The 27623-nt window shown below is 41.7% G+C and overlaps 1 protein-coding gene across 1 annotated transcript in view; it reads right to left on the bottom strand.

Moving 5' to 3' along the window:
* Positions 1–3063: 3063 nt before the first annotated feature.
* LOC139732486 (uncharacterized) overlaps positions 3064–27623 on the bottom strand; it is a 45297-nt gene continuing 20737 nt past the window's right edge. Inside the window, exons 5-14 of the mRNA XM_071643349.1 lie at positions 18115–18331; positions 13984–14059; positions 13205–13383; positions 10838–11044; positions 9090–9387; positions 7828–8060; positions 5997–6104; positions 5184–5451; positions 4078–4184; positions 3064–3279 (exon numbers count right to left, since the gene is read on the bottom strand). Coding sequence (XP_071499450.1) covers positions 3064–3279; positions 4078–4184; positions 5184–5451; positions 5997–6104; positions 7828–8060; positions 9090–9387; positions 10838–11044; positions 13205–13383; positions 13984–14059; positions 18115–18331 — 1909 coding nt within the window. The remainder of the gene's footprint in view (positions 3280–4077; positions 4185–5183; positions 5452–5996; positions 6105–7827; positions 8061–9089; positions 9388–10837; positions 11045–13204; positions 13384–13983; positions 14060–18114; positions 18332–27623) is intronic.

Genomic DNA, 27623 nt, shown 5'->3' with positions numbered 1-27623 from the left:
TCCAAATCAACTCATTGAGATTGTACACGTGACCAGGCATTTGTTTTGTTTGGCACGTAGTTTTGCTTATGACCGGTCATTAGTATAAAAGTATAATAACCTGCCATTAGCACTTTCACAAGATGGTGACCAGGGGAGATGTCATTATTTCATTTACTCCCTCATGAAGGTGATTTTAACAATGACAAGGATCTACTTCATCATTTCACAAAGCAGATAATACATATCATTATGTTCAGGCATTAGTATAATTACCCACACTTTGTACCTTCGAAGCACTCCAAACACCCTTGACTATAGCCTCAAGCATGTTAGACTGTTCCCAAGGTAGCTGTGTGGGTAATTCTCATTCATGCTCTTACTGATGTATATTGCTTCTTATACTCATGATGGGGTGCAGCTCATGGGAAAAAGAGAACACCTCTGAAACCATAAACCTTGTTTGAACAGGGTCTTCTAGACCACACCAAGTATCTGTAGATGTAATGATGTATGGATAGTGATCTCTTGGAATGTGAGCTACTGGAAGGGCGAACTGTGATTTTCATTTGCCAACTGTTGACCACAGCATTGCCCTTAATATTCATCAAATTGAAATGTCCTTCGCTGGGACCATATTCACAACATGCAAGTGACAAAAGAATTAGACATCCAAATGTAAAAGACCTGTTCAAGCAAATGCTACATGACAAAATATACACACAAATCTCCCCGAACTCCACAAATCATGACCTCTACATCAAATATCGTACAAATTGACACACATCTAACTCTCGAATGAGGTAAAACTGAATGCTTTCCACATACTTGAATGACATACCACTCATTTACAAACTTTTGCAGTGAAGGAAAATACAACAACATAACCCAGCAACAGAGAGTAGTACTCATTAGGAGAGTACAGATACATTTCAAACTCGTTCCTCTGATCTTGAAAAGAGAATTGATAATGCTGGTTCATGAGGCCAAAAATGTCTGACTTCAAGTGACCTCTTTTATCAAAACTTAAATGTGAAAATATGTTTATCTCTTCAATTAATACAAAAAACAATCCCTCATTAACATCTGTATGTTATTTTTGTCAACATACCACAGTATAGTGATTGAAAGGTTATTGGCTGTTCAAGAAGTTCTTTCTATGTAGAACAATTATGCTGTATGCTCTGCCAATGGTAACAAACAGAATTACTACTGGTCAAAAAACAATAATGCCACCATCCCCCTCCCCCTTAAAAACAAATAAACAAAACTCCCCAAAACAATAAACAAAAACAACCTGAATATGATGTTGAAAAATATGTCTGAAATGCAAATGATCAAATTAAACTACTATAGTCATCTGTTGATTTGTCATGAGTTCACAATTCTGGCTTTATTATTTTTTTTCTGGTAAATACTGATGAATTAAAAGGTGAGGTATGTGATCTTCCAGCACAGAAATGAAAATATCTGTTTTATGAATTCCAAAAGAAAACTATTAAACATGTACGTTGCACATGATACCCTGGCTGTTGAGAATGTTGCAACACCAGTGACATCTGTCCAAAAAAAAAAACACACAACAAAAATTACAGTAGTAATCACTATCAACTATTAGGGCACAAAAAAAAAAAAAAAAAAAAAAAAACACACACAGACAAACAAAAGAAAACAATGATGAGGCCTTTTTTGTTGCAGCTGCCTGACTAGCATGCATCTGATATTTTCTCCTCACAATATCCACATAACAATTTCTGGATTGTAGACACCAACTCTTTCTATTTTTGGCCGAGGAAAGGGAGAGAGGCTTTGGTGAAGTTTGTTCACCGCTGAATTGAGGTTTGGTTGTGTCAAGGTACACTGAGGACTGTGGTATGAACTTGCATGATGCTTGTTGCTTCCCCCTCTTTTTTTTAAACACACAAAAAATCTATACGTATAATTATTATTATTTTTTTTTCTGATGACTTTATGTGACTCAGATGCCACTTCATCAATCTTGGAGGAAAAAAAAAGAGCAAGCATAAAAATCTGTAGTATGTCCTGAGCTATGCCACACAAAGAGGCTACTACTGAATGGGTGTGAAAACGAATGATGATTCATGGCATAGGAAAAGAGTAATAACAATAATTATGTGACTGAGACAGTGGGTCTCAGTCACATAACCCCACTGGCTCTTTTTAAATGCCAATGAGATGTTGTGCTAGTTCTTCACATATTCTCAAATTCCAATGATCTTGTACACTCCTTAACACTTTCCAACATTTACCTTCGCAAAGTCAGCAACCTTATGCCTGTTCTTAACCCGTTGAAGACGAGTCCCGAGAATACTCGGGCAGGTGTCTGTGGGAAATGTGTGTTGTAGCAAAATCAGCCCATCCTCAACAGGTTAAAGTACTCTTCCTTGTTGGTGGCTCTCTTCAGCATGGCATCTATACCTTTAACCTTAACTTCCCAATCACATGATATACCTAGCCTTGGATGGACACTTTCATACTCAACCCTTCATGTGCTCTGAGTGGTAATTGACACAGAAACCCCCACACACTGTCCAACGTCCCTGGCACAGTAGTAAAGGGTAAAGACGTGACCAATCACCACGTAACCTGATTGAGCCACAGATGCTTGGGCCAAGAAAACAAGATACTGGCTAACTGCGTTACGGCTGAAAAACACAGAATTTGACACTTTGTTAAAAAATGGAGAATTTGATAGCTTTTCTACCTCCTGGCTAAATTTCAATGTCTCCCAGTGTGTTGAACACAATATTGTTTTTACTTTTCACTCGCTTTCCTTACTGTTTCTGTGATATTGCATTCGTTGCAACGGCTTTTGGAAATAAGTGGGACAAGTAATACAACATTGGAAAGCTAATAATCTACAAAAGGTACAAAAAACCTGAAGTCAGGGAAGGGACACCACATGACTTTATCGGGCCTGTGTGGTGCGAGTCACCAAATAGGCCAAACAATGACATTCTATTGTATATACATCACACTCATCTCTCAATATGTACATAATAGAGGGGTTATCCTAGGCACAACTGCGATAAAACTTTCATTAGCTACTAGAGGTCACCCTCCTCATCGTCTCCTGCCCCTGCTGCGACTTCGGCTGCGCCTGTCTCGGCTGCGCGACCGGTAGCGGGCCCCCCGTGGCCGCTCCCGTTCCCGCTCCTTCTCCCCCCGCCGGTCCCGCTGCATCTCACGGCGCTCCTCCTCCTCTTGGAGTTTGCGTTGCTGGGCCCTCTCCTCCCGACGCTGGTCTCGCTGGGCCCGCTGCTTCTCTCTCTCAACGATCTGCACACGATTGACAAAGAGAAACCCCCACACAAAATAAATAAAGTGTGTGGTGTGGATTCTATAAAGAAAAATGAGCTTCTAACCCTTTTACATTAAAAAAATAAACTGTACACAAATTATGCAAGATTGACCATAATTCTTTCACTAAATTTCTTGTATATACACTGTAATAATTCTGGATACAGCTTTAGGAAGACAGAGTATGGGATATATGTACCACCTTTGCAATTGACTGCCCAAGCACTTGCGCTCTCACGCCACTGACACCATTGCAACAATCTACACTGTAATCTCTTGCAAGTTCTCCTGCAAGTCTAGCCAATCCCCATGACTCTTTCTCTAGCTAGTGGCAGTCACTGAGATATACGATTGAACATTACATAGTACATCTGCCAGTAAAACAGCTCTTAACCCTGATGATCTGAAGAAAAAAAGGAAAGAAATACAACTACTAGACATGCATGCATTACCCTGTAACATTCGCAGGTAGCAGTGTACAAATGTACATTGCTCGCAGTACAATGAATTTAGGAAGCAGAAATAGTATAACATGAATGCTCTTACGAATTCTGAGTTGTGTTGAGCATTTCAGATTTTGGTCATGCCCATTACAATTTAGTTGCTGGCAGAACCCCCCTCCAAAAAAAAAAATAGAAAAAAAAAGAGAAAGAAAGGGGGAAAAAAAAAAACACCACAAAGAAGAAGCCATATATCATTAGATGTATATGAATAAAGTTGCCAGAAACATGGAGAGCATAAATCTGGGCCCAGCAAATAGAGGATTCAAGTTCTCACCATATCTTCAGTCAGTGGGAGCCAATAGATGCAGGGTGTGGCTTTTGTCTTCCGGAAGAGATCATCCAGGAGCTTGGCAGGAGGTTCCTCGACTTCTTTCTTTGCCTCTGCAGAGATATGCAAAGAAAGCCTCAATTATAGAGACATAGTCACTACTCTTTAAGGTACTTCAAAGTTTTATAATAGTAATATGGCCTCATTTCCGAGTGTAGCCTCTTCAGTATTAGCACTGTTTCTTCAAGACGGGCCCGGCCATCATTGTCAAACCAGCGTTTCTAGCAAATCGCTATTACCCCAGATTTTGAAATATCGGCCTCTGTGGGGTCACAAATACAAGTGTGCCACTATGACGCTGTGAAGAATAATGCTAAGAATTGCCTTGCCATTCAATGCCAATAATTTATTAGCCCAACATAAATCTAAATACATGGAACTACAAAGAAGTCCTTCCAGATGATGAATGCAGCTAATCTTAACTGAAGGTTTTGCTCTAAAGACATTGTAGTCTGCTTTAAATAGTGTACCTGTATGTGAAACACTAAAATCTTAGTGTACATTTAGCAGTCACAACGTGCCAAACTACAGCTACAAGAAATCCTCAACAATATACAATGATTTGGATCAGCACGCTTCAACGTAGTACGAGTCCCCATAATATCTGCAGAGCCTAAAGGCAGGCTCACTAAATGCAGAGGCTCCATGTCGTAAAAACAGTCAAAACCTTGTAACATCAGAACTATAGTAACTACTTTGTATTCTCAGGAAATTACACTGACATGAAGTACATACAGGAAATTACTCTGACATGAACTACAAATTGTAACAAATTGTTAAAAAAAAGAAAAAGAAAAAGATTGTAACTGACCAGAAAGAAAGGAGGGTGTTAGCAGCTAGAAACTTGGCAATACTAAGATATCAAAACTATCAGCAAGTGTCATTAAAACCATACACACAAGAAAGTTGCGACAAGAAACTGCCACCAAGAAAAGGAATTGTCCACAGCTACAACTTGCCACTCACAGCTAACACTATCATCTTCTATTATTATTCAGACCTGTAAAATAGAAATCAGCCGAGAGAGGAAGAAATTCGGAATGGACGCTCACCCTCATGTCTTTCTCTACGCTCCTGTGATCGTTGCCGTCTTCTCCTCTCCCGGCTCTGACTGCGCTCCTTGCCGCGGTCCCATTCCCGCTCCTTGCGGGCCCTCTCCCGCTCCCGTTCCCGCTCCCGGGTCCTCCGCTCCTGCTCGGCGTCTCTCTCCCGGTCCTGGGCAGAGATGCGATCACCGCGCACTGGAGCTGGGGTGCGCTCTGGTGAGGGCTCCGCCCGAGCTTCCTCCTTCTGTACTGCCACGCCCATGTGGCGGTTGAGCTGAAGAGGCAAGATTTAGCCAAAAATATACAAACTTCCAGGTTACATCAACAAAGTAAAGGTAAACAGTTTCAAATTTGTTTATGTGCAAATAATGCTGTATTAAATGCTTCCTTTAATCTTTTACATCTACATCTGATTCATCTACAGCTATCCTGGGCATTTTATCCCCTCTGAAATCATTTGTCTTATGATGAATGCATATACAAAACATACATGGTGTTCTCATTTTTGCGAATTTTGTGAGTCAACTGATATTACTGACTTTGACAACTAGCAAAGTATTGCCCCCCCAACACATATGTCTTGCATATCATCCCCAATGTAGAAAATTAGCAACTTTTCCTTTCAAAGGAAGAATTGTTATTTCTCACTCCATCACTGTGGTTCTTGAACACATATTCAACCATGTGTGATATATGTGGCATACAAAGCAAAATTCTGATAAAAAATGGCAAACATATTACAGTCAAACATTTTTGAGCATCCGCAAACAACTCTTTTCTCTTTCTAAATAACATTGACATTGCTGGCTAAGCTCTTACCTCATTCTGGTCCGCAAACTCAATGCGGAGTGTCTTTGGGTTGCTGCTGGGCCATGTTGTACCATGAAGGGATGCACGGCAGGCGACTGCACCCTCTGTGGTCTCGTACTGTTTGGTATGGTAAAAAAACAATATATATATAACAAAACATGAAAAGCGCTACATGATCAGCCACTCCACTCTGTAGCATGGGTGACCACATTGATAGCTACCACTGCTAACAGAATGACTGTATGCTTGGGAATACTTAAAGAATTCTAGAAGTACTAAAATTCATTACACAAACACACACACACACACACACACACACACACACACACACACACACAAGCAGTTTCAATGCCCCTTAAAGGGATGGTACAGTATTGGTGGAGATGAGAATTGGGCTTTTAACTTTTTGCGAGATACAAAGAAAACACTTATGATATAGTACAGAGCATACCATTTTAAGAGGAATTCAAAGTTTATTTGATGAAAATCGGGTTTGGAATGACTGAAACATCCAAAAACAAAGTAAAAGAAAGCGATCGTAGTAAAGTGTGGGTCCCACACTTTACTACAATCGCTCTTTTTTGGATATCTCAGCCATTTCAAAACCAATTTTCATCAAATAAACGTTAAATTCCTCATAGAATTACATGCTCTTTCAATTTCATAAGAGGTTTCTCATTATCTCACCAAAAAATGTTAGAAACCTGAAATTAGGTCTCAACCAAAACTATACGAGCCCTTTAAATGGTTTGCAAAACAGTTTAACACAGGCTTCCATATTCCATTGTCAGGATGTGGAAAGCTTTTTCATTTCTCACGGAGACACCTCTAGAATCAGAGAGAATTGGCAACTCTCATAGTAATTTACATCTAGACAGTTAGCATCATATACTGTACTTAAATAAACTGCAATATTGGCTATTCAATGGGTCTGTTATTGACTTGTATCTAGAAAGTTAGCATCATGTACTTGAATAAACTGCAATACTGGATATTCAACGGTGTTGACTGGAATATCAGAGCGAAGAGATAGAGACAGCAAAGGTATTTTTGAGCCCCCTTTTCCTGTTCTTTACACAAGTTCTGGTGAAGATACACGTAACAAAATGAAAATGCACAACTAGCCTTTGCTCCATTGAACAAGCTACATGCAGCTTCATGAATAAATTTTAAAAAGGCACTAAAATTAATTGCCCATCTGTTAGTTGTAAAAGTAACCTTGGAGCAAGATGACAGGGCACAGACATATAGACCTGCCTGTATCATGTCATATTCATGGCCTGCATCTGTACCTCACAGTTAAAACAAGCAGGAAGGTGTAGGCACTTTTAAACACCTACTTCAAATTAATTTTATGAGCAACCTTTGATCAAGTGCAGCAGTAGTACTTTTTGATACCTGTGTATGTTCAATTCTTGAAATACATTGGGGTGAAAAGGGGGTAGGGGAGGGGAGGGGAGGTGAGGGGAGGGGAGGGGATCAGCAGAGAAGGCTCCATTTGAAGATCACAGTTATCAAACCAATTATGTACAAGCCTAGTCACGCTTTCCAGACCATCCAAACATTTATACTTCATGCACACCACCATGCCCAAGGCTCTTCCAACATTGCAGCAACAAATACAAGCAAGCTTGCTTTCACTTATGTTGAAATGTATCCAGTGGGAAACAGGTATACCGAATAGCAGGCAACTTGGTGGTCAGGTAGGGGTATAGCCATACATATGAATCACCTACAATGTAGTAAGCTAATCTCTTCAACAACATCACATAGCAATCTAGAACACACTACATGGGCCTGAATTACGATGTACATGCGTTTGCAGATGACGACTGCTTACCGTTGCATAGCAGTGAGACTTGATGTTGTTGATCCAAAAACCGCCTTCGGTCAGTGTCCCGTAGCGGCCGAGCAGTTCCTTCAGCTGGACAAGCGTGAAGGGCCGGACTAGGTTGATTACATGGACGATCTTACTCTCGGGCCGCTTGGAGGGGCTCGGCTCTCGTTGAGTTTGGCGCACGGGTTCGTCGATCACGGTGCGCACTGCTGTTTTCAAACGCTGCATCTTGACCACTGAAGGTTAAAGAGGATTTAAATGCATACCATTGTTTCACACTGATATTGGGAATATTGCATGTCATGTCTTTTATTTTTGGTTCCCAACGTGTTTAAATGACTCACCATAAGGTATCTTAATAACAAGTAATCATTCAAATAAGTTGAAACATGTGCATTCATAATATGTACATAATTAAACATTTGTCAAGAAGAACTCCTATTCAAATTTATTCTACTGTGCTCACAAACAGTGCTCAAATATCAATAAACAAACTACTGTCTTCAAATGTAATGTGGAGACATTTAGAAATGGCAGACTCATATTTTCTAATAATAAGCTGTCCCATAATTTAGGACCTGAACAATCAATGTACAAGTCTACACAAACTGCCTTTTTGTTTTGCCTGAAAGGGTTTGTGATGGTTATGCATCACTTAAGCTTTGAAACTAAGGTGTTAATCCCTGTATGTTGGGATTGCAGAAAACCAGGGAGTTGGCATGTCATGTCATCCAAGTTTACAGATAAATGCAGCTTTTCCAGTTTTATTGGCCCATGTCTGACAAACTAGATATCACAGCAATATGGCAATCAACATGAGGAATTTAGCACATTACTTAATAATGGATTACAGGTTTCTTGTTGGTGTACTGCACTGCACCGAAGAAAAAGAAAATGAGAGAAAACCAAAAAGCTATAGACCTATTCGGTCTTAAAACACTGTGACTTATGTCGACCACAAATGGAAGGGGGGGGGGGGGGGTGTTTCCAAAATAAGAAGAAAAGATGATTCAATGGGTCATGCTATGAGTCAGGTGCATTGCAATGTCAGTGCATAAATCAATTATTGTTAGACATACTGAAGTCCCCAGTCATGGCTGAAATAGACATTAGCATACAAAAGAGCAACCAAGTCGAACAGGTCTACATAAGGCAATCAAGATTACACCAGGGTTTTAAAAGGTTCATTGACTTTAAGATCCCCCCCCCCCCCCCATTCCAGATCCATTCAGAGGAAGGATGATGGAAGTTTGTGCCTCCCAAACCTTTGGTCTCTGGCTTTCCCTCCTTCTCTGCCTCCTTGGCTACTGCTGCTTCCTTCTTGGCCTTCTTCTTTTTCTTCTTCTGTCCATCCTCGCCCCCGCTGCCCTCTTCCTTTCCGTCCTCATCATCTTCATCGCTGTCGCTGCCACTGCTGCTGCTGCTGCTGCTATCGCTGGACTCATCCTCTCCCTCTGCCTCCTCTCTCCCTTCCTCCTCCCCCTCCCCCTTCTGCTTCACTTTCCGGACTGCCATCTCGTCATCCTCGTAGTCGATGTCACTCTCTTCGTCGGCTGGTGCTCCCTGCAACGTCAAACATTTGAGGTGATAGTGGATTTGTCGTTTTCTCTTTTAATCACAGAGAGAAGAATTGAGGTGACAAGCAGAAAAAACTAGATATATCGCTACGGCTACTGATATGCCTCCGCCATAATGCATGGTTCTCCTAATAGGTCTATAGTACAATGTCTTGACAATGTGTGATGACAGTTTCACACAATTGGCAAAATATTAAAATGACAGGTTTGACACAAATGTGCTGAATGTTCACTTTCCTAGAACTAGGTTCAATTGGATGAATGATTAAAATGTCAGAGTGCAGGTATTTGGGGAACTGATGATTTTTACTTGACTTTTGACCCTTTTCTAAGTTTATGCATTGAGTAATTTTCAAGGTATTGAGAAAAAGTATAATTTCAGTATCAAATGGGAAAATAGCATTATCTAAACCTGGCCTTTGACCTTTGACCTCACAGTTCCAAAGAGAATCACTGTTAGGTTGAACATGCATAAATATGTAAGTTTCATGATGATACCTTGAGTTACTTTCGAGATATGGAGGAAAAAGTGCAATTTAGCACTTTTACTTGACCTTTTACCTTTTGACCTTTGGGCAAGAAACTTCCCCAAAAATATATATTGGGTAATACACGCCATACATCAAGTTAAAAAAAAAACAACTTCAGGCATATTGCATTTTAAGGAAAGTAGTGATATTTTGAGGAGTTGACCTTGACCTTTGACCCCCTGACCTTTGACCCATGACCTCCAACTTCCCTAGATAATCACTGCCTATCGGTAAAAGCATATATACTAAGTTCCATGAAGATACCATGAACCATTTGCGAGATATGGAGAAAAACATGAAATTTCAAATTTTTTTCACAAAATAACCTGTGACCTTTGACCTTTGACCCTGTGACCCTAAAATCCACACAAAGTATCATCCCCCAAGGATATACCCTCATACCAAGTTTGATGTAAAGCCACCTCACGGTTCTTGAGATATCGACAAAAACAAAACGGGACGTACGTACGTACGGACGGACGGACGGACGGACGGAAGGACGGACGACCCGAAAACATAATGCTTCCAGCCACTTCGTTGCGGAGGCATAAAAAAATGCTGAAATCCAGATGTAAGAAGATTTCCTCCCATCAGTCAGCTTCCACTTGAATAAATGATTTGAGCTATTTGCATGATAAAAAATTGTCATAGATCTCAAAGTACTTCTTCAATTCTGCATTCTGATTCATGGACAGCTGAATACTGAATTTCTATTTCATATTATCATCATCATATACATGCAGGTATATGCACTTTTTTTTGTTGTTAAATGCAATGAATTTCAGACAGTGAACTTTCTGTGTCCCTGTCCTGAATACTAGAAGATGAAGAAAAAGACATCAAACCTCGATGTGAAGTTAACAAAACAGAAACAAAATTTTTGGTAAGAATCAATGTTGCACTCACCGGCGCCGTGATGGTTTGTCGGATGAATTTCCTCTTTGGTGGCTCGTTGCTCGCTGGCTCCTCCTCTGCCGGCTCTGTCTCGATCTTCTTCTCCACCTCCCGGCCTTTCTGCGTCTCGCCGGCCGCTTCTTCCACGTCCATCAACTCGTCCTCTTGCTCCAGCGCAAGCACTTCTGAAGGAGGAACCTTGATATCTGGAATGATGCCCTGAGAATACAAAATTCAAGAAGTTAATAAGTGTGGTTTTGCTGGACTCGTACTGAAATTTAGTGCAGGTTTGACATTAGCAGTGGCCTGGGGTCACTAACAAGAGACCCGGGGGTCTCGCGCTCACCCGAGTATCGCAAGTTCACCTTCCATGCATTCTGGCAGACTCTTACCTGAGAACATTGGAAACTTGTGGTGGAGTAGCTTTGAGAGCTGGGGGCATGGTGCCCATTTGCATATTCCATCACACTGGTAAAATACCTGCAAGGTACGCTGTACTTTATAGAATGTTGGACTATGCAGTTTTGAAAAGAAGAAAGACATAAAGCCCTATTACTTTTGATTCTAGAGAACAATACTATTGAATATTCCTTAATTTCAGAGATGCGTTTGGACCCCCCCCCCCCCCCATACCCCCTGCAATGAACAAACTTGGAACCACAGTCATCAATGTACAAACTCAAAGTAACTTTGCTATATCAAGTCTGGTTCTAGAGAAGAATTGTAAATATTCCTTAATATTGCGGGGGGGGGGGGGGGGGGGGGGGAGGGGGATTAGGCCCCCGTGGGTCCCCAAAGGGGAGCATGGTGCCCTGGCATGCTACCTGTCAAGTTTGGTGAATATTCATCAAGGGGTTTTCAACGAATATGAACATGTACAATTTACATCACCATTTGGACCAATTCCACCCCACTCCCTTGGGTCCCATATGGGGGGGGGGGGGGGGGGCACCCCTGACTCTGCCATGACCAAACATGAAACAACAGTCATCAATATACTGACTCATTGTATTAACTTAGCTCCATCACTTTTGGTTCTAGAGAAAATCTTTAAAGATTACTTACTGGGGGTGGGTTGGGACCCCTAGGGGGCCCCAGGTGGGGCATGGTGCCCATTTGATGGAATTGAGATTCTATCCTTCTAGGGATGCTATCTGCCAAGTATGGTGAAAATTCATCATGGGGTTTTTAAGAAAGAAATGGAAATTTACAATTTAGGCCCCAATTTAGGCCCCTGGGGGCCCCAGGTGGGGCATGGTGCCCATATGATGGGGATGAGATTCTATCCCCCTAGGGATGCTACCTGCCAAGTTTGGTGAAAATTCATTACAGCATTTTCAAGAAAAAGATTAAAATGTACAATTTGGGCCCCATTAGAACCCCTCCTCACCCCCTTCCCCTAGGTCCCAAGGGCCCCCCCCCCCCCCCCCCCCCCTGATTCCGCCATGAACAAACTTGAAACCACAGTCATCAATGTATTAACTCATAGCATTAATTTAGCTCTATCACTTCTGGTTCTAGAGAAGAAGATTTTTGAAGATTCCTTAATTTTGGGGGGTTTGGGCCCCTCTGGGGGCCCCCCAGGTGGGGCATGGTACCCATTTGAACAAATTGAGATCCTATCTCCCTAGGGGTGCTACCTGCCAAGTTTGGTGAAAATCGGTCATGGGGTTCTCAAGAAGAAGATGAAAATGTAAAAAGTTTACGCACGACGGACGACGCATGACGGACGCCGGACGAAGAACGATCGCAGTAGCTCACTTGAGCCTTTGGCTCAGGTGAGCTAAAAATTGATGTCGGGCCAATAAACTTCCAAAAAGTGTACCAGGTATCTTTTGAAATCCCAATATTGGGCAACTATTAAGAGTGTTATTGTTTCCTTTCATTTTGGGCCACTACATTTCTTTTTTGGGCCACAAAAATTTCAATTCATAAGTTTTCGTGTGAAGCCTTGACTTAGTTATTGTTATACAATGCCATAAAAAGAATAAAGCAGAATAACTGAATTTCATTTGTTATGCCAACAAATTTGTTGATCTACTTTTGTCTAACATATCAAATCTTTAGTATCCTTTGTGTTGGAAAAGAACCCAATAACAATATTATACATCCATTTGGCTACAAGGCTGCAATCTATGGTTGTTTTTCTCATCTTCCTTTCATGTTCCTGTTCCACTGTTGCTCAATCCACATACCAAACACTTCGCTTCATCTCTAAAGACTACGAGCTTGGAGATGAGTGTTTCAATCTATGTAACTTGGTACGCTGCTGCCGCAATGAATCTCGGTGAAAATGAGGAAACTTTAAGTGAAGAAGCCGAACAAAAACACAACAACAAGAACAACAACAACAAAACAAACCTCTGCTACCCCATTTACCTTGAGAAGCTGAGTACTGATGTTGACATTGGTGTTCTTTCCGAGGTCATCCGACGTCTTCTTGGTGGTACCCCATCGCCTCTTCTTGACGGGAGGGGCACTGGCCTGGGCTGGTGAGGTGGCCTTCACATCGCTGCTCCCTTCCTGTCCTTGATCCTTGTCGCCCGCTTTGTCCTTGGCTGGAGGTTGGATAGGTCATTAGCTTGATTCATTGGTGCACATAACTGAACTTCACATTCCCAGGGGTTTGTGCAACTTCGTCGGCAAAACTTGGGCCATTTTGATCATTTATTCACTAATCACAGGTAAGGGCATTATCAACTTTTCACAAATAAGGTTCTGTCACTAGTCCGTTCTCTTAATTTTAACATCTCGTCTATAACACACAGCTTGTCACTTTATAAAGTTTACAATGTACAGTCCCCACATTTGGGATGAGTGGCAATCTCGTCTAGAGCTTTGAAAAAAAAAAATCAAGAGCACCAGCTGTCAAAATCATATATTTGGGCAACATGCAATTGCAGTTCAGATATACTTGTCATATTTGCAATCTACAATGTATTCATTATGCTCCTTCCACGCTGTTACAAATGCACACAAATTTCAATCCACTACATAGTTCCTAAACAATTTGTATGACTACAACACTTAATACAGAATGATAAAGTAGTGCTACGGTTTGGAAATATGTGCCAATAAAAAAAAAAAAAAGTGAAAGAAACATCCGACATTGGTAAAATGGTACATTTGATGGGTTGACCTCTGCCCCTTTATCTTACATGTGAAGGAATCCCTCTTGGTTTTCACAGGAGCTGATGAGGTGATGATTGGCCTCACCCGAGATCTTTGTTCCACCTTCAATGTGACAAGAAAAAAATGTATATACATACACAAGAGTAAATAAACAGAGTTAAAAGAAAATGGTGGCATATCTCAGCTAGCAATGCTGTAGTAAGTCTGGACCAACAGCAGCTGAAAAAAAAAATAAAACAGAACACACACATACAAAAAGAGAAAAAACAGACAACAATGCATGGTAGACGAAAGAGCATGGAGACAGCTATGTGACAGGAACAGTTTTCTTCTACAGAGGGTAGGCATATTCTATTCTACAGGAGGTCAGAACTGGAGGAAAAGAAGTTTTTGCTTGTTTGTTTTTTTCTCTCTCTCTTTTTGTTACCATGAGTGTCAAAACATTAAATGCAATCAATTTCCTCAATGAACTTCATTGGTCGATGAGCATCTTTGCTCATTAATAAAAGTGCATGATGCATACCTATACATGTACAGGTACTTAAAATCCACAGGTAAATACTGGCAAAAAGTTGCAGGAGAATTATGGAAATGGAACTCCAGCAGCTACAATTTGTATACTTTGTTTGGAACTATCAAATTGACCTGTGCAAGTGCCAAAATGTTCATAGTAACAGTTCTAACATTTCGCTTTGAATGCACATACCCAATGTAGTACAATGCACTGTACAATGATTAAATCAGTATGCTTAAGAAATGAACTTGATCATGAATGCAAACGAAGTCTTTGCTGTTCTTCAAAATAATCAAACTGCAAAATCGATTTGATCAGCATCATGCTGTAAATTGGTAAAGCATGCGGTCAGAGGAATGATATAATCTAGGTATTTCATATGGAGTTCCAGGACATTCACCCCCCCCCCCCCTTTTTCATAAGCTGAAATAATAGTGTTTTAAATTCTGCTGTAAGAAATCAGTAGCTCAAATTTCTGATTTGAATTGAGTTTGGGGGTTTTCTATCATTTGCATATCTTCCACTTTGCAGTTTTATGGATAGGATGACCAACATTATTAACAGGATCAAATAAGGCAGGCGCCCCTAAAACTAAACTTTCATTGTATCTGATCTTAATGAAATATGAAGCAGGACTTTTGGTCAGAGTTGGAAATGGAGGAGAAATACATTGTATGACATGAACAAAAACAGAGAAGAGACAGTACAATAACAACAATCTTAAAAAAAGGCACATAACAGAGGATAATAGTCAGAAACTGCTGGCAGCAGGGTCCTGGCTCAGTCATCGTTAGTATTACCAAGTCCACCTCCGTCCCTCAGAAGATGCAAATCTACATTTGGTTTGGTGTTTCTCCCAACTGGCTGCGACCTGTTTTGGAGCTGATGCGGAATTTTGGAGAAGGCATTTTGCCAAGGGCAAGTTCGATGGATTGTCTTGTTAAAAAATAAGAAAAGAAAGCTGAAAAGTACTACAGCCGATGAGGGGGACTACCGGAACAGTCACGAAGAATTTGGATTATGTTGTTTACTGAGCGATGCTCCATTTCAGCTGTAGATGCTGAACTACTTCCAGTGATGAATGGGGCAGTTTTACAGGTGCAGTTTCGAAAGAGATCCCATCATGTAACCAGCATCTACGAGGTTTGGAGAGCACAGGACAATGAGAACGCGACAAGAGGAGGGAACATGTTGACTGCTGCACTGCAACCAATGCTGTGTATTCAAGTCCGACACACAAAAAGTGCAAGCTGCGAACTCAAGTTCCTCTAAAATCCTAGCTGCTGAACACGCGACATGCTACAGTGTAGAACATTGATGACTTATGCAACTTTTGTAACTTGTGTAGTACTGTCTCCCAAGAAGAACGACAAGTTCTGGGGGTGCAGAAGGGCCTCATCTACAGAACAGGGTTTACTCGGAGACAGTTTTTCGTTTTACTCCATCTGCGACTGTTATTTGTGACATGACAATAAACGGTTTGATCCGGCAGGCAAAAAGAAATCCAAGCTCAAGTGTCACCAGTCTACCTAAAATCACACGTGTGAAATGATGCACTTTGGCGGTCCAGTGCGATACAAAAACAGTTGGCGAGGAAGAGTCAGGGAAACTGATGGATGCAACTGTTCCAGTGTTGAGTCTGCTGAAGGATTCTGTGATAACAATAGAGGGCGATGCTTGCCATTAATTTTCTTGATACAGCCAGTCCACATTGTACATGCCAGAGAATGAAGCAATTGATAACTGAGTGTATTCACTTGATCTCTTGCAGGAGACCCCTTTTTAACACAGCTTTTTGTCCTTTCAGCATACAATATCCAGTCACGCACGCGATTAGTGTCTATTCCTTTCTCACTGAAGCATGTTTTCATGAAGACGAGCGCTTGCAGTTGCCACTGTACTGCTGGGGGTTTCAAGCTGAATGAAATGATCGAAACTGCTTGACTTCATCTCATGCACGTATGTACCTCAAGTCAAGTGTTCAGTTTTACTATGCGAGCTCAAACGGTTGACCAACTGATTCACTAAGACATGGCACAATGTCCGTGGAGACACAAGGTCGTACACATACGAGGGGTCAGTTCTGATGGGTTTTTGCTTAAGGTAGAAATTGAGAACCCAGAGGTCTGGAACATGAAAACATTTGAGGCAAAAACTGGATGAGAACGGAAATTTTTGTTCATTTGACATGACGGTATTACTGGAATGGCAAACTCCTCTGGTGAATTGTTTATCCACTGAGTTCTCATGATGAAGACGTGTTGTAGCCACATGAGCATACAATCATCCATTTACTGGATAATGTGGTAGTCGCTGAACCATCACCGAGCACAGAACACATGTTCAGGTCAGACATCCTGAAATCTCGAGACTGCGAAGTTCTTGTAGCACAAATCACTTCAGATTGCTTCGGATTGATCCTTTCTCAAATTATCACATGTGTACAAGCGAAGTCATAGTAGCTCAGCGGACAAATCTACATGCCGATGCCACTGTCAGACTGATAAGCTTTCAATGCGGCATGCGGTAAATCTCGTTCTCGGTAACACCATCCCAGCATCTCAGCTCCTCCGCTGGGGGATCAAGATTTGCATCCTAGGGGAATCTCTAGGTCAGGTCACACGACTTTGGGGAAACAAGCAGCATCAAAAGATCAGGGCACTTTTCCAAGACAGGACCCTGGGGGGCCTAGCCCGGCTGACAGCTCCAAAACACAGGTCGGAGGATGCTACGCTTGGGGGGCTAGGTAATAGTTAGGCATACACAGCAGTTAAGAAACTGATGGAATTGAATCTCTAACCAAAGCAGTTATTGCTGAGAGACACCTTTGCTCAAGGCGTTCATCAAGTGTTTTCAATGCTAAATGCGACTGCCAAGCACGTTTTTTACTACAATTGTATTACAGAGACAGCGTGCATATTGGTAAATATTTCCATGTCATTCAAAACGATTCTGTACTTCAAACGAATTTTGCATCAATTCCATTACGAAAGGTGTGCCCTGTTGTCATCCCAAACAGACTTTGATAATCTGATTTGACGTTGTAGAGCCAAACTTCTACAGGTATCTACAAAATGGTGAATATGCTCTCAATATTGAAATATTCATGCTTTAAGAGGAAATTGCATTCATTCAAACATGCGGAATATTTGTGATATACACATAAAAATGCGCCATTTCTACTACACGTAAATCTTGTGTTTGTCACTATTATTTGGAAAACCATTTTTTCCCAATTTCATGCTCCACTGACACTGCTCTAGAATCAGCCAAAACCAATCTGTGAGTTTTAGTTGAAAAATTGTCATACTTTGATGGATTCTGTCAGGGTATAGACGAGGTTCCGATAACATCATCAAGCCATGCTGAGGAGTAAAAACTGCATATGGTGGGGGGCATACAAGAAGGCAAGTGCGTATTTAAGGGTTACATCCCAAGCCCCATGATAGGCAGGCAGTTACAACAATTGCTGTACGTGTACCCTGCGCCAGAGCTATGCGCTCAATACACATGTGATTTGCTTTTGTCCCTCACACAACATGTCATTTGACATTCGTGGAACCTTGTCTATACTTCTGAGAGCCAAAGTGCCTTCATTCATTCTCATGAAAGAGGTAAAAATTCTGCACCCATCTCACATTACCTTGGGAACTTGGTCTTCTGTCTTCTCCTCCTTTGCGTCCCTCTCCTCCTTCGCAGCGCCCTCTACGGCCACTTCCTCCGTGCCCTCTCCCTCCTCCTTGATCTCTCCATCTTCAGTTTCCGTGGTATTGCTGGTAGCTGCAGTCCTCCCCTCCCCTTTGCCCATCTCTCCAGACGCGGATGACTTGTCCTCCTTAGGAACGCCTCCTTCCTCTTCCCTGGGGTGGGGCAGAGAAGAAAAGAGTCAACAGAGTGGTAGGGATGGTATAGGGATTGGCAATGTGACAATGAAAGCAGAACATACTTTGTTTGCTTGTTTTTTCCCTCAAAACAAGGCAGTGATATACAGAGTGACATATATGATTGTACAATGTCTAGAATAAAAGAGAGGGTGAAAAAATAAAGGAAGAGAAGATAGGCATATAAACTGAGAGAAAAAGAGAACAAAAGATTTTGATTATGCATACACTGCAACAGTAACATTGCTCTTGTCTACACGCCTGTACATACTTGTACAATTGTGTCAAAAAAAAAATTGTGAGAAACATGGGGCTCTGACATGCACACAACAGCTACAGACAAAGATAAATCTGTCAAGTTATTCATTTCAATCTGGGTTTTTCTTTTGACTTTCCTGTTTTGGTATGCTGTAATAATTCAGACAAACACTTCAAAGTTGGTCAAGCTTTTATTTGCTGACAAAAAAATGAGATGGACAATATACATGTTCTAAAAACATGTAAATGCAGTCACACAGGAAATGTGAGGGGTTAATCAATGTTTAATGCCAAGCTGGAGACACGAGAGAAGGAACAGTTTACTAATAAACTGCGACTGTCTATAGTACAACCATAAGTGGAGGCATGTACCCATACTACAAACTTTATTCAGCACGTGTTGAATCTGTGCACTTTATCAGTATGCTTTGTATGTTTGTTTGTTTTTTAATCAAAATCGATCGGTACACCCACTCTTCTGTATCAGCATACAGAAATGTGGAGATTTCATGGCCACTGCTTGAGCATATTGGTGTACATACAAGTGTACATGTACTGATGACGACATTGATACTAGTACAGTGGGTGTACAGTCAAACCTGTCTGTAGGGGCCACGACAAAGTGGCCATTATACACAGGTGGCCACTACAGACAGGTTCTTTAACATGATATTTCTCTTGGAGGGATTGTTTTGAGAGGTTGTATATATATGGCAGGTGGCCACTATAGAAAGGTGGTCACTATAGACAGGTGGCCACTAAGACAGATTTGACTGTACAACCACAAATACTTAGAATGAAGATGATTATCATCACCTTCATCATCAACCTATTACTACCAACTGTAAAAGTGGAAATTTTTGCAGTGTTGAAATTTTCGCGCATTTCGCGCAACCAGAAGCTAGCGCGAAAATAAAAGCATGCAAATATTTTTGCGTGCCATATGTTACAGTTAGCTGAAGCCCTGATTCTGCGGAATTAAAAACACGCGAAAGTCTTCTTGCCTGGCCAAGCGCGAAAAATTAGTCGCGCGAAAATATCCAATTTTACAGTAGTCTACTACTGTATGACCTCTGTCAGCCAGCCATGTCGAGACAGGAGTCCATCCAGAAACAGTATACTGTATGTTCAAATCTGTTAGCAATTTGGCTGGATTCTGGGAGAAACAATGTTAGTGTACACATACATTGTAATATGAACAGTAGCTGTTGACCCATTGGTACATGCATACACATATGTAGCTACAGTGGTACAAGTTTGTAGGTACACCACATGTACACATGTAGCTGTAGGTTGATGTATACAGCATGTAGCATAAACCACAATAGTGGTGTAATGTACATGTAGGCCTACATTGTAGGCCTACGCTGGCCTAGTTGACTAAAGTACATGTTTTTACGAAAATTGAAAACTTTTATGTAAAACTCGTAACATTTTTTTTCTTCAATGTGCGTACACATCCAGATGATAGAGAAGTCTGGATTAAGAGGTGGCTGTATAATTGAGGTCGGACTGTACTACCAATAATGATAGAATACTAATACATACAACAGGTGTACATATGTAGACTGTACAGGATTGTTAATGATGTACACATTAATGTTAATGTACAATGTACTGGTTGAAAAGTGGTTGCCAGTTTCATGTCGAAATCTTGGCAGTGGCAGTGGAGAAAGGGGGGGGGGGGGGGAATCGGAAGGGGGCGTGTCACCAAGCACACAAGTTCACATACTAGTATTCTGACTATACAAGTGTACAACTAGAAACACAAAGTGTTACATACAAACTACATAGACACAAATGTCCTTGACACTAGACATCCAGATTTCAAGAATGAAACTTTATGCACAATTCTCAGAGGGGAGTTGACCTAGACCCCGTTTACAGTGAGTGAAAAGGCCGGGCTTGGCCGCAGCCGAGCCAGGCCTTCATTTCACTGTAAACGCGCAAAAGGTCAAATGCGGTACCAAAATCGGCCACGCACTTGGCCAAGCTCTGGAGGTAGTCTCGGCCGCGGCCGATCCCGGCCTTTCCTCACTGTATGCAAACTGGGCCAAATGCGGTACCAAATTGCGACCGGCGTGCTCCCAATAATAGTCGTTTGTTTACAAGCAGAGCGCCACTATGACAAAATATTGAAAGGTTTGAATTAAAAGCCCGGGCCGAGCCCTCCATTGTAAACAGACAAAATTGCGGGGCCGAGTACTGCAATTGAGGCCGGGCTCGGCCCAGCCCTGCACTGTAAACGGGGTCCAAGTACATGTACATGGAAAGACTTCCTGCCTGAAATTGGTGAAATCAAAGCGAGACTGGAAAGACTGGGATGGAATCTGACAACTGCATCCTACTGTAGATGTACACACACTGTGCATGTAAGGAGACCTTGAAACAACCATTTGCAGTCACATGAACATGACGTTGCTTGAATGTAGTATTTCAGCTGTGCTCTGAATGCACTATTAAAAGACACAAACACGCATGACCTTTTGTGTTTACCATGAGTTTACAAGTCAGGAACGACTTAAACAGTCTTCTATACGTTGTATATAAGCTGTATGTAGTGACAGAAAATCCTCAGCATATTTCATCACATCCCCAGATACAATTATCTACAATGTCCAGAGAATGCCTCTCTGTACATTTACATGCAGAAAACACAAGCATCAGGCAAGCAGTCTCGGTTCCAAATTTGTACATGGCCGCAATAACTCTTTTACTGTGCCGACTGACAGTACACATGACACTGTAGATACATCATGTACCAGGCCTACAGGTATGATGAATACAATTGATCATACAGTAACTCTCAGCTACTGTGTTGTCTGGCTGTAATAATAAAGTTTGTCTGATCTGCTGAGCACTCATTTCACTGCAATGATAAAATATGTAATTTCTTCTGGCTATCAAAAATATCTTCAAAAGCTCTGCATTGGCCCTATACATGTATGTACATATGTATCTGCCATAATGCCTAGAAATCTCACTGGACACAACCTGAAAAAAAAAAAGTTCTTAAAATTCTTTTTTTGACCGATGTTGATTGTTGAAGCTTGAGACCATACAAGGGCATCCACATACTTGTACAGTACATGCATGTGGTGAATAACGCAGTTCACTGCATACAGTACACTGTATACAACATTTGACGAAATTTGGACTCAAGACTTCTACATGTACAACATTTGTAGGCTCCTTTGTTTCCATAGCACATAGTGGTTGTACAACACGACCTCAAATGACAGCACAAAACACAACATTCCACTGCATTGGTTGCACAAAGTGGCAAAACTAGTGTGGGGTTTACTTATGTCATTTCTCTCATCATACATGTACATTTACAGAGTACAAACAGTGAACATGAGGCTTATCAAAGTCAGATGAGCTGAGCTGAGTAAGTACCAGTGTGGTGAATTTGTCCAAGTTCAAGCGCAAACGCCGCCCTCTTTCACCTCTGTGCTCGTGTAACCTCGAGTATGGCTGTGACCTTGGTAGCTTCCACCTTTCAGCGAGAAGTCAGGAGGCAGGGAAATTTCACAGCAATAAATTCACACGAATGAATGCACACTGACACTGAAATCCAATGACTCCCCACACCTCGACAAGTCAGCCAACTTGACAATCAAACAAATGGTGATATGGACCCACGTGGGCTTCCATGGGCTTCTAGAACGTAGAGCAGGAAAGAAATCCGGGAGAAAAAACAAGAATGGACCATGTGGTGGTATTGTGCTCTATTTGTATAAACTCAAAACCCGGGGCATGAAAAGGGTTGGCTCTATACTCTCCAGCTGCTCATGTGAAGGAAATTATATGACTGGAATCATCACTGGCACACACAGAAGTTGGAACACTCAAATCTTGCGTTCATTGTACGTTTGTAGCACTGTATGCACGAAGAATGAATTCTGAAAGCACACACACAGGCTTCATGGGAAGACCACAGTCAGCACGCTACACATGGCTGACACACAGACATACAGACATGTGAAATGCTCCAATACACATGGTGCACAATGCGCGCACACACACACACACACACACACACACACAAACAATTATGTACAGCAAATGCACATACAACTTGTACATACACTCTACCCTAGTGCAGTAGACACTGTGTGGCTGCTGTGCAGACACAAGGCATTATTCTGTGTAGAGATTACCTACTGAGAATTTCCTCAGCCGACATGGATATGTACATTGTACAGTACCATGTACTACATTCCAGGGGTGACTCTGGCAGTCTGTTTACACTGGGCATTAATATAATGCTTTGACTGAGCTAGTTTGTTCACACTGGAAGTTTAAGTGTGCTTTGACTGACAAAGCACCATCCCTTGTCAAGAAACATTCCACAACAAAGAATTCAAAGTTGATCTTCATTGTACAAGTTAAGGTCAACTTTATAATACATTGTAGGCCTGATGCTACGCTGTGTGTGTCTCCAATGATATTCTAACTTCCAGATGAAAATGATACTCTTGGACTCTTTTTCATACAGCCATTTAACATACAAAATAAAAAAGGGTTTTTTTTTCTATAAATTTTGATAACAATTTGAAGTGGAATCTGAAAACATCAAGTACAGTACCGGTACCATGAAAACTGAACATGAAAACAATTGGCATGTCATATTCAACTACAAGTTTAACTTTGAGATCTTCTTTATTCCTTTGTGAAATAACCCCAGTTCCTGTAACAAGCATATTTTTGGTTTTAATGCCCTATCAACATTTCTGGGCACACGATAACAATATTTGCCCTCAGGTAAGTTTGAACGAGATGGGTCTGCAAACATCGTCGAATTCAAATACCAGTACACTGGTAGCTTGTGAGTTTTTGCTTTTTAAAGATAATAAAAAGTTTTGGTACCTCAAAGGCTTCCCTGAATTTCCTTGTCTTGGTTTGTGTTTCAGGTTAAAGTACGTTGTCTGTGAGAATTACTCGCCCCAAAGTGCTCTCATGTCTTAGTAATCATGCAATAATGGTTTCGTACCAGAGCCAACGCTGTACAGCGTCGATAAATATTGTACGAAACCACTGACTGCGACCAGCAGCGTGCAGCCCATTGTACGCATAGCTAACTGCGACCAGCATCCCCATACGCATAGCGTAATGGGGCTTCGCATTGTAGCATTCAGGATCATGACAGAATTAGTATCGCGGGTAAATGTCAACTTAAAATCCAAAAATTTCTTCGATTTGAAGACTTACCAATTAAGTTGAAGTATTGAAAAAAGGCTTCGAATAACGTTTGGTTCTGCCAATAGCCCCTTTCTGTTCGAATTGATGACTGAATGTGACTCGGTCGAGAGGACCTTGGGAGAGCTACTAGTATACACACTGGATACCATGGCCAGCGCATGCGCACACAAACATCTTATCCGTTCACGGATTTGAAATTTGTGTGCATGTGATGTGTTCACATGCACTGGCTGTAGTATTCAGTGTACTGTATGTAGCTCTCCTAAGGTCCTGTCGACCGACTCACATTCAGTCATCAATTCGAACAGAAAGGGACTATAGGCAGAACCAAACGTTGCCCGAAGCCTGTTTTCAATACTTCAACTTAATTGGTAAGTCTTCAAATTGAAGAATTTATGGGATTTTAAGTTGACATTTACCCTGCGATACTAAATCTGTCATGATCCTGAATGCTACAATGCGAAGCCCGATTACGCTATGCGTATGGGACTGCTGGTCGCTATGCGTATGGGGCTACTGGTCGCAGTTAATTGCATGATTACTAAGACATGAGAGCACTTTGGGGCGAGTAAGTCTCACAGTGTTAGTTATATGAAAGGTACTTTAACCTGAAACACAAACTAAGACAAGGAAATTCAAGGACACTTTTGAGGTACCAAAACTTTTTATTATCTTTAATACAAGTTTCCTATTTTATTTTCTTCTACTTTTTAAACAATTCATGATTGTAAACAAAGCAAACACAGAGTAAAAACTGCCTAGAATTGGGCAACACTTTGATGGGCACTAGCTGGTACGTGACGGGCAATAAGAGTGATTCCCAACATGATTCTGCTGATCAATGTTCAAATTATCTGTATTTCCTTGTCTCAGCGAAGACAGCACATTGTTTGCAACACACAGTGTACAATCAGCAAAGATATCAAACTACATGTAGAGCCCATGTGTGAACAGGGTAAAACAAAGTTCAGATTTTCAGATCAGGAGAGTATACAAATTATTAACCTTTACTAAGCAGCTTGGATGCTCATACACAGAATAAATGCCCATCTCGCGGTGTGTGTGCGGGTGTGTGTGTGTGTGTGTGTTGCACTACGTGCACTTGTATTTTTTAACTGTTCCTGAAGGGTGAATGCTAAGTGTAAGCATACATATACAATGTACAGGTAGGCCTACATGCACAGGGACAATTTTTCTTGTTACTGTGTTGAACCTTTGGGTCCCATTGAGGACAGGCTGATTTTGGTACAACACACATTTCCCATAGACACTGGCCAGAGTATACGCAGGTCTGGTCTTCAACGGATTAAAGGTGCATAGTCCCGGTAGTGTAGAGGGGGCTGTTGATGATACTGCCGATCACCGTTAGCATTGATACGAAGATTACCAAAGTTGAGCTGTCATCAAGAGTAAAGTGCGTAGGTGTTGCTAAGTAACGTTGCCTTCGTTGTCTTCTCTGCGCATCGCGCAGTCTGTAGTAATGCCAGGGTGCGTGCATATGTGCTTGTTATTATGACATCACGAAAGAAGTTTGCTAAAGTTGTCATCCCCCTCAGCCGAATCATGAGCCGAACTGTGATCGGACCACTGACTACAGTGAATCGGACTTCTTCGGACTCGGGGAAGTGGGCCAAAGCGTAAGCGCTACAGAGAAGTCGATAGCGTAGGTCTCTATAGGAAACTTGCGCCATACGCCCGCGTACGCATTTGACTAAAACACCGGGACCATGCACCTTTAAGGTAAACAACAAGAGACCCGGGGGTCACGCGCTCACCTGAGTATCGCAAGTTCACCTTCCATGCATTCTTGCAGACTCTTACCTGAGAATATTGGAAACTTATGGTGGGGGTAGCTTTGAGAGTGGGGGCATGGTGTCCATTTACATATTCCACTACACTGGTAAAAAATACCTACCAAGTACACTGTACTTTATAGAATGTTGGATTATGCGGCTTGGGGAAAAAAAAACTTAAAGCCCTATCACTTTTGATTAGAACTAGAGAAAAATATTATTGAATATTCATCAATTTAGGCGGTTTGGACCCCCTGGGGCCCCCAAGGAAAGCATGGTGCCCATTCAAACACTCTGAAATCTTATCCCCATGGGAATGCTACTTGCCAAGTTTGGTGAAAATCCATTATGTTGTTTTAGGCCCGCATTTGGACCCGCATTTGGACCCCCCCCCCCCACCATCCCATCCCGCTTCCTTGGGTCCCAAGGGGTGGGGGGTAGGGCACCCCTAATTTTCCCATGAACAAACTTGAAACAACAGTATTTACTGACTCATTGTATCAACTTAGCTCAATCACTTCTGGTTCCAAAGAAAATCTGTAAAGATTCCTTACAGGAGGGGGGGGGGGACCCCTGGGGCCCCCATGCGGGGCATGGTGCCCATTTGATGGAATTGAGATACTATCCCCCTAGGGATGCTACCTGCCTAGTTTGGTGAAAATTTGAGATAGGGTTTTCAAGAAAAAGATGAAAATTTACAATTTCCGTCCAAATTTAGGCCCCCTGGGGCCCCCAGGTGGGGCATGGTGCCCATTTGATGGAATTGAGATTCTATCCCCCTAGGGATGCCACCTGCCAAGTTTGGTGAAAATTTGTGATAGGGTTTTCAAGAAAAGATGAAAATTTACAATTTCGGTCCAAATTTAGGCCCCCTGCGACCCCCCAGGTGGGTCATGGTGCCCATTTGATGGGAATGAGATTCTTTCCCCCTAGGGATGCTACCTGCCAACTTTGGTGAAAATTCATAATGGCATTTTCAAGAAAAAGATGAAAATGTACAATTTGGGCCCCATTAGGACCCCTCCCCACCCCCTTCCCCTGGGACCCAAGGGGGCACCCCTGATTCTGCCATGAACAAACTTGAAACTACAGTCATCAATGTACAAATTCATAGTATTAACTTAGCTCCATCACTTCTGGTTCTAGAGAAGAAGATTTTTTAAGATTCCTTAATTTTAGGGGGTTTGGGCCCCTCTGGGGGCCCCCTAGGTGGGGTATGGTGCCCACTTGAACAAATTGAGATCCTATCCCCCTAGGGATGATACCTGCCAATTTTGGTGAAAATCGGTCGAGGGGTTCTCAAGAAGAAGATGAAAATGTAAAAAGTTTATGCGCGACGGACGACGCACGCCGAACGAAGAACGATCGCAATAGCTCACTTGAGCCTTCGGCTCAGGTGAGCTAAAAACACAAACACACTCAATTAAAGGACATTCATATTGGTTGACATCATCAATTACGTGGGGCGGTGATTATTGCATCAGTGCTCATTGTACATCAATATGCAGGATGAAGTGCAATATACACTGTAATTTGTAACTGAACTAGAGGGGCACTCTGAGAGAGCAGACCTCCGCCATGCAGCAGTATGTACAAGTGTACATACACGTTGTATCATGTATATACTGACATAGTCATAAAATATCTAAATTTACTTGGCAGTATCTTCAACAGAAACAGAGAGGTATAGGAACATCCACAAACAATATACACATTGTATGTGGTGAAAATCTGATCACCCATTGTTGAGTTATTGGGAGATTGAGCTTACATTGTACATATTGTATCTTGTGTCTTTTATGACCCCATGGCCTTTGACCTCATGATCCCAAATTTACTTGTTTGTTTACTTTATTATGAACACACCCTGCAGATTTTGTGGAAATCTAATCATCCACCCTTGAGTTATTGGGAGAATAAGCTTATTTTATGTCCTTAAGACCCATAAATGTATGACCTCTGACCTGACCTTTGACCTCATGATATTAAATTAGAGTGTTATTTCTTTATGAGCA

The sequence above is a fragment of the Diadema antillarum genome, unplaced genomic scaffold (genome assembly GCF_040938485.1).
Source record: "Diadema antillarum isolate AM-2024a unplaced genomic scaffold, OU_Dant_1.0 seq00000425_RagTag, whole genome shotgun sequence".
Lineage (NCBI taxonomy): Eukaryota > Metazoa > Echinodermata > Echinoidea > Diadematoida > Diadematidae > Diadema > Diadema antillarum.
This window is presented reverse-complemented; position numbering and strand designations above follow the sequence as displayed.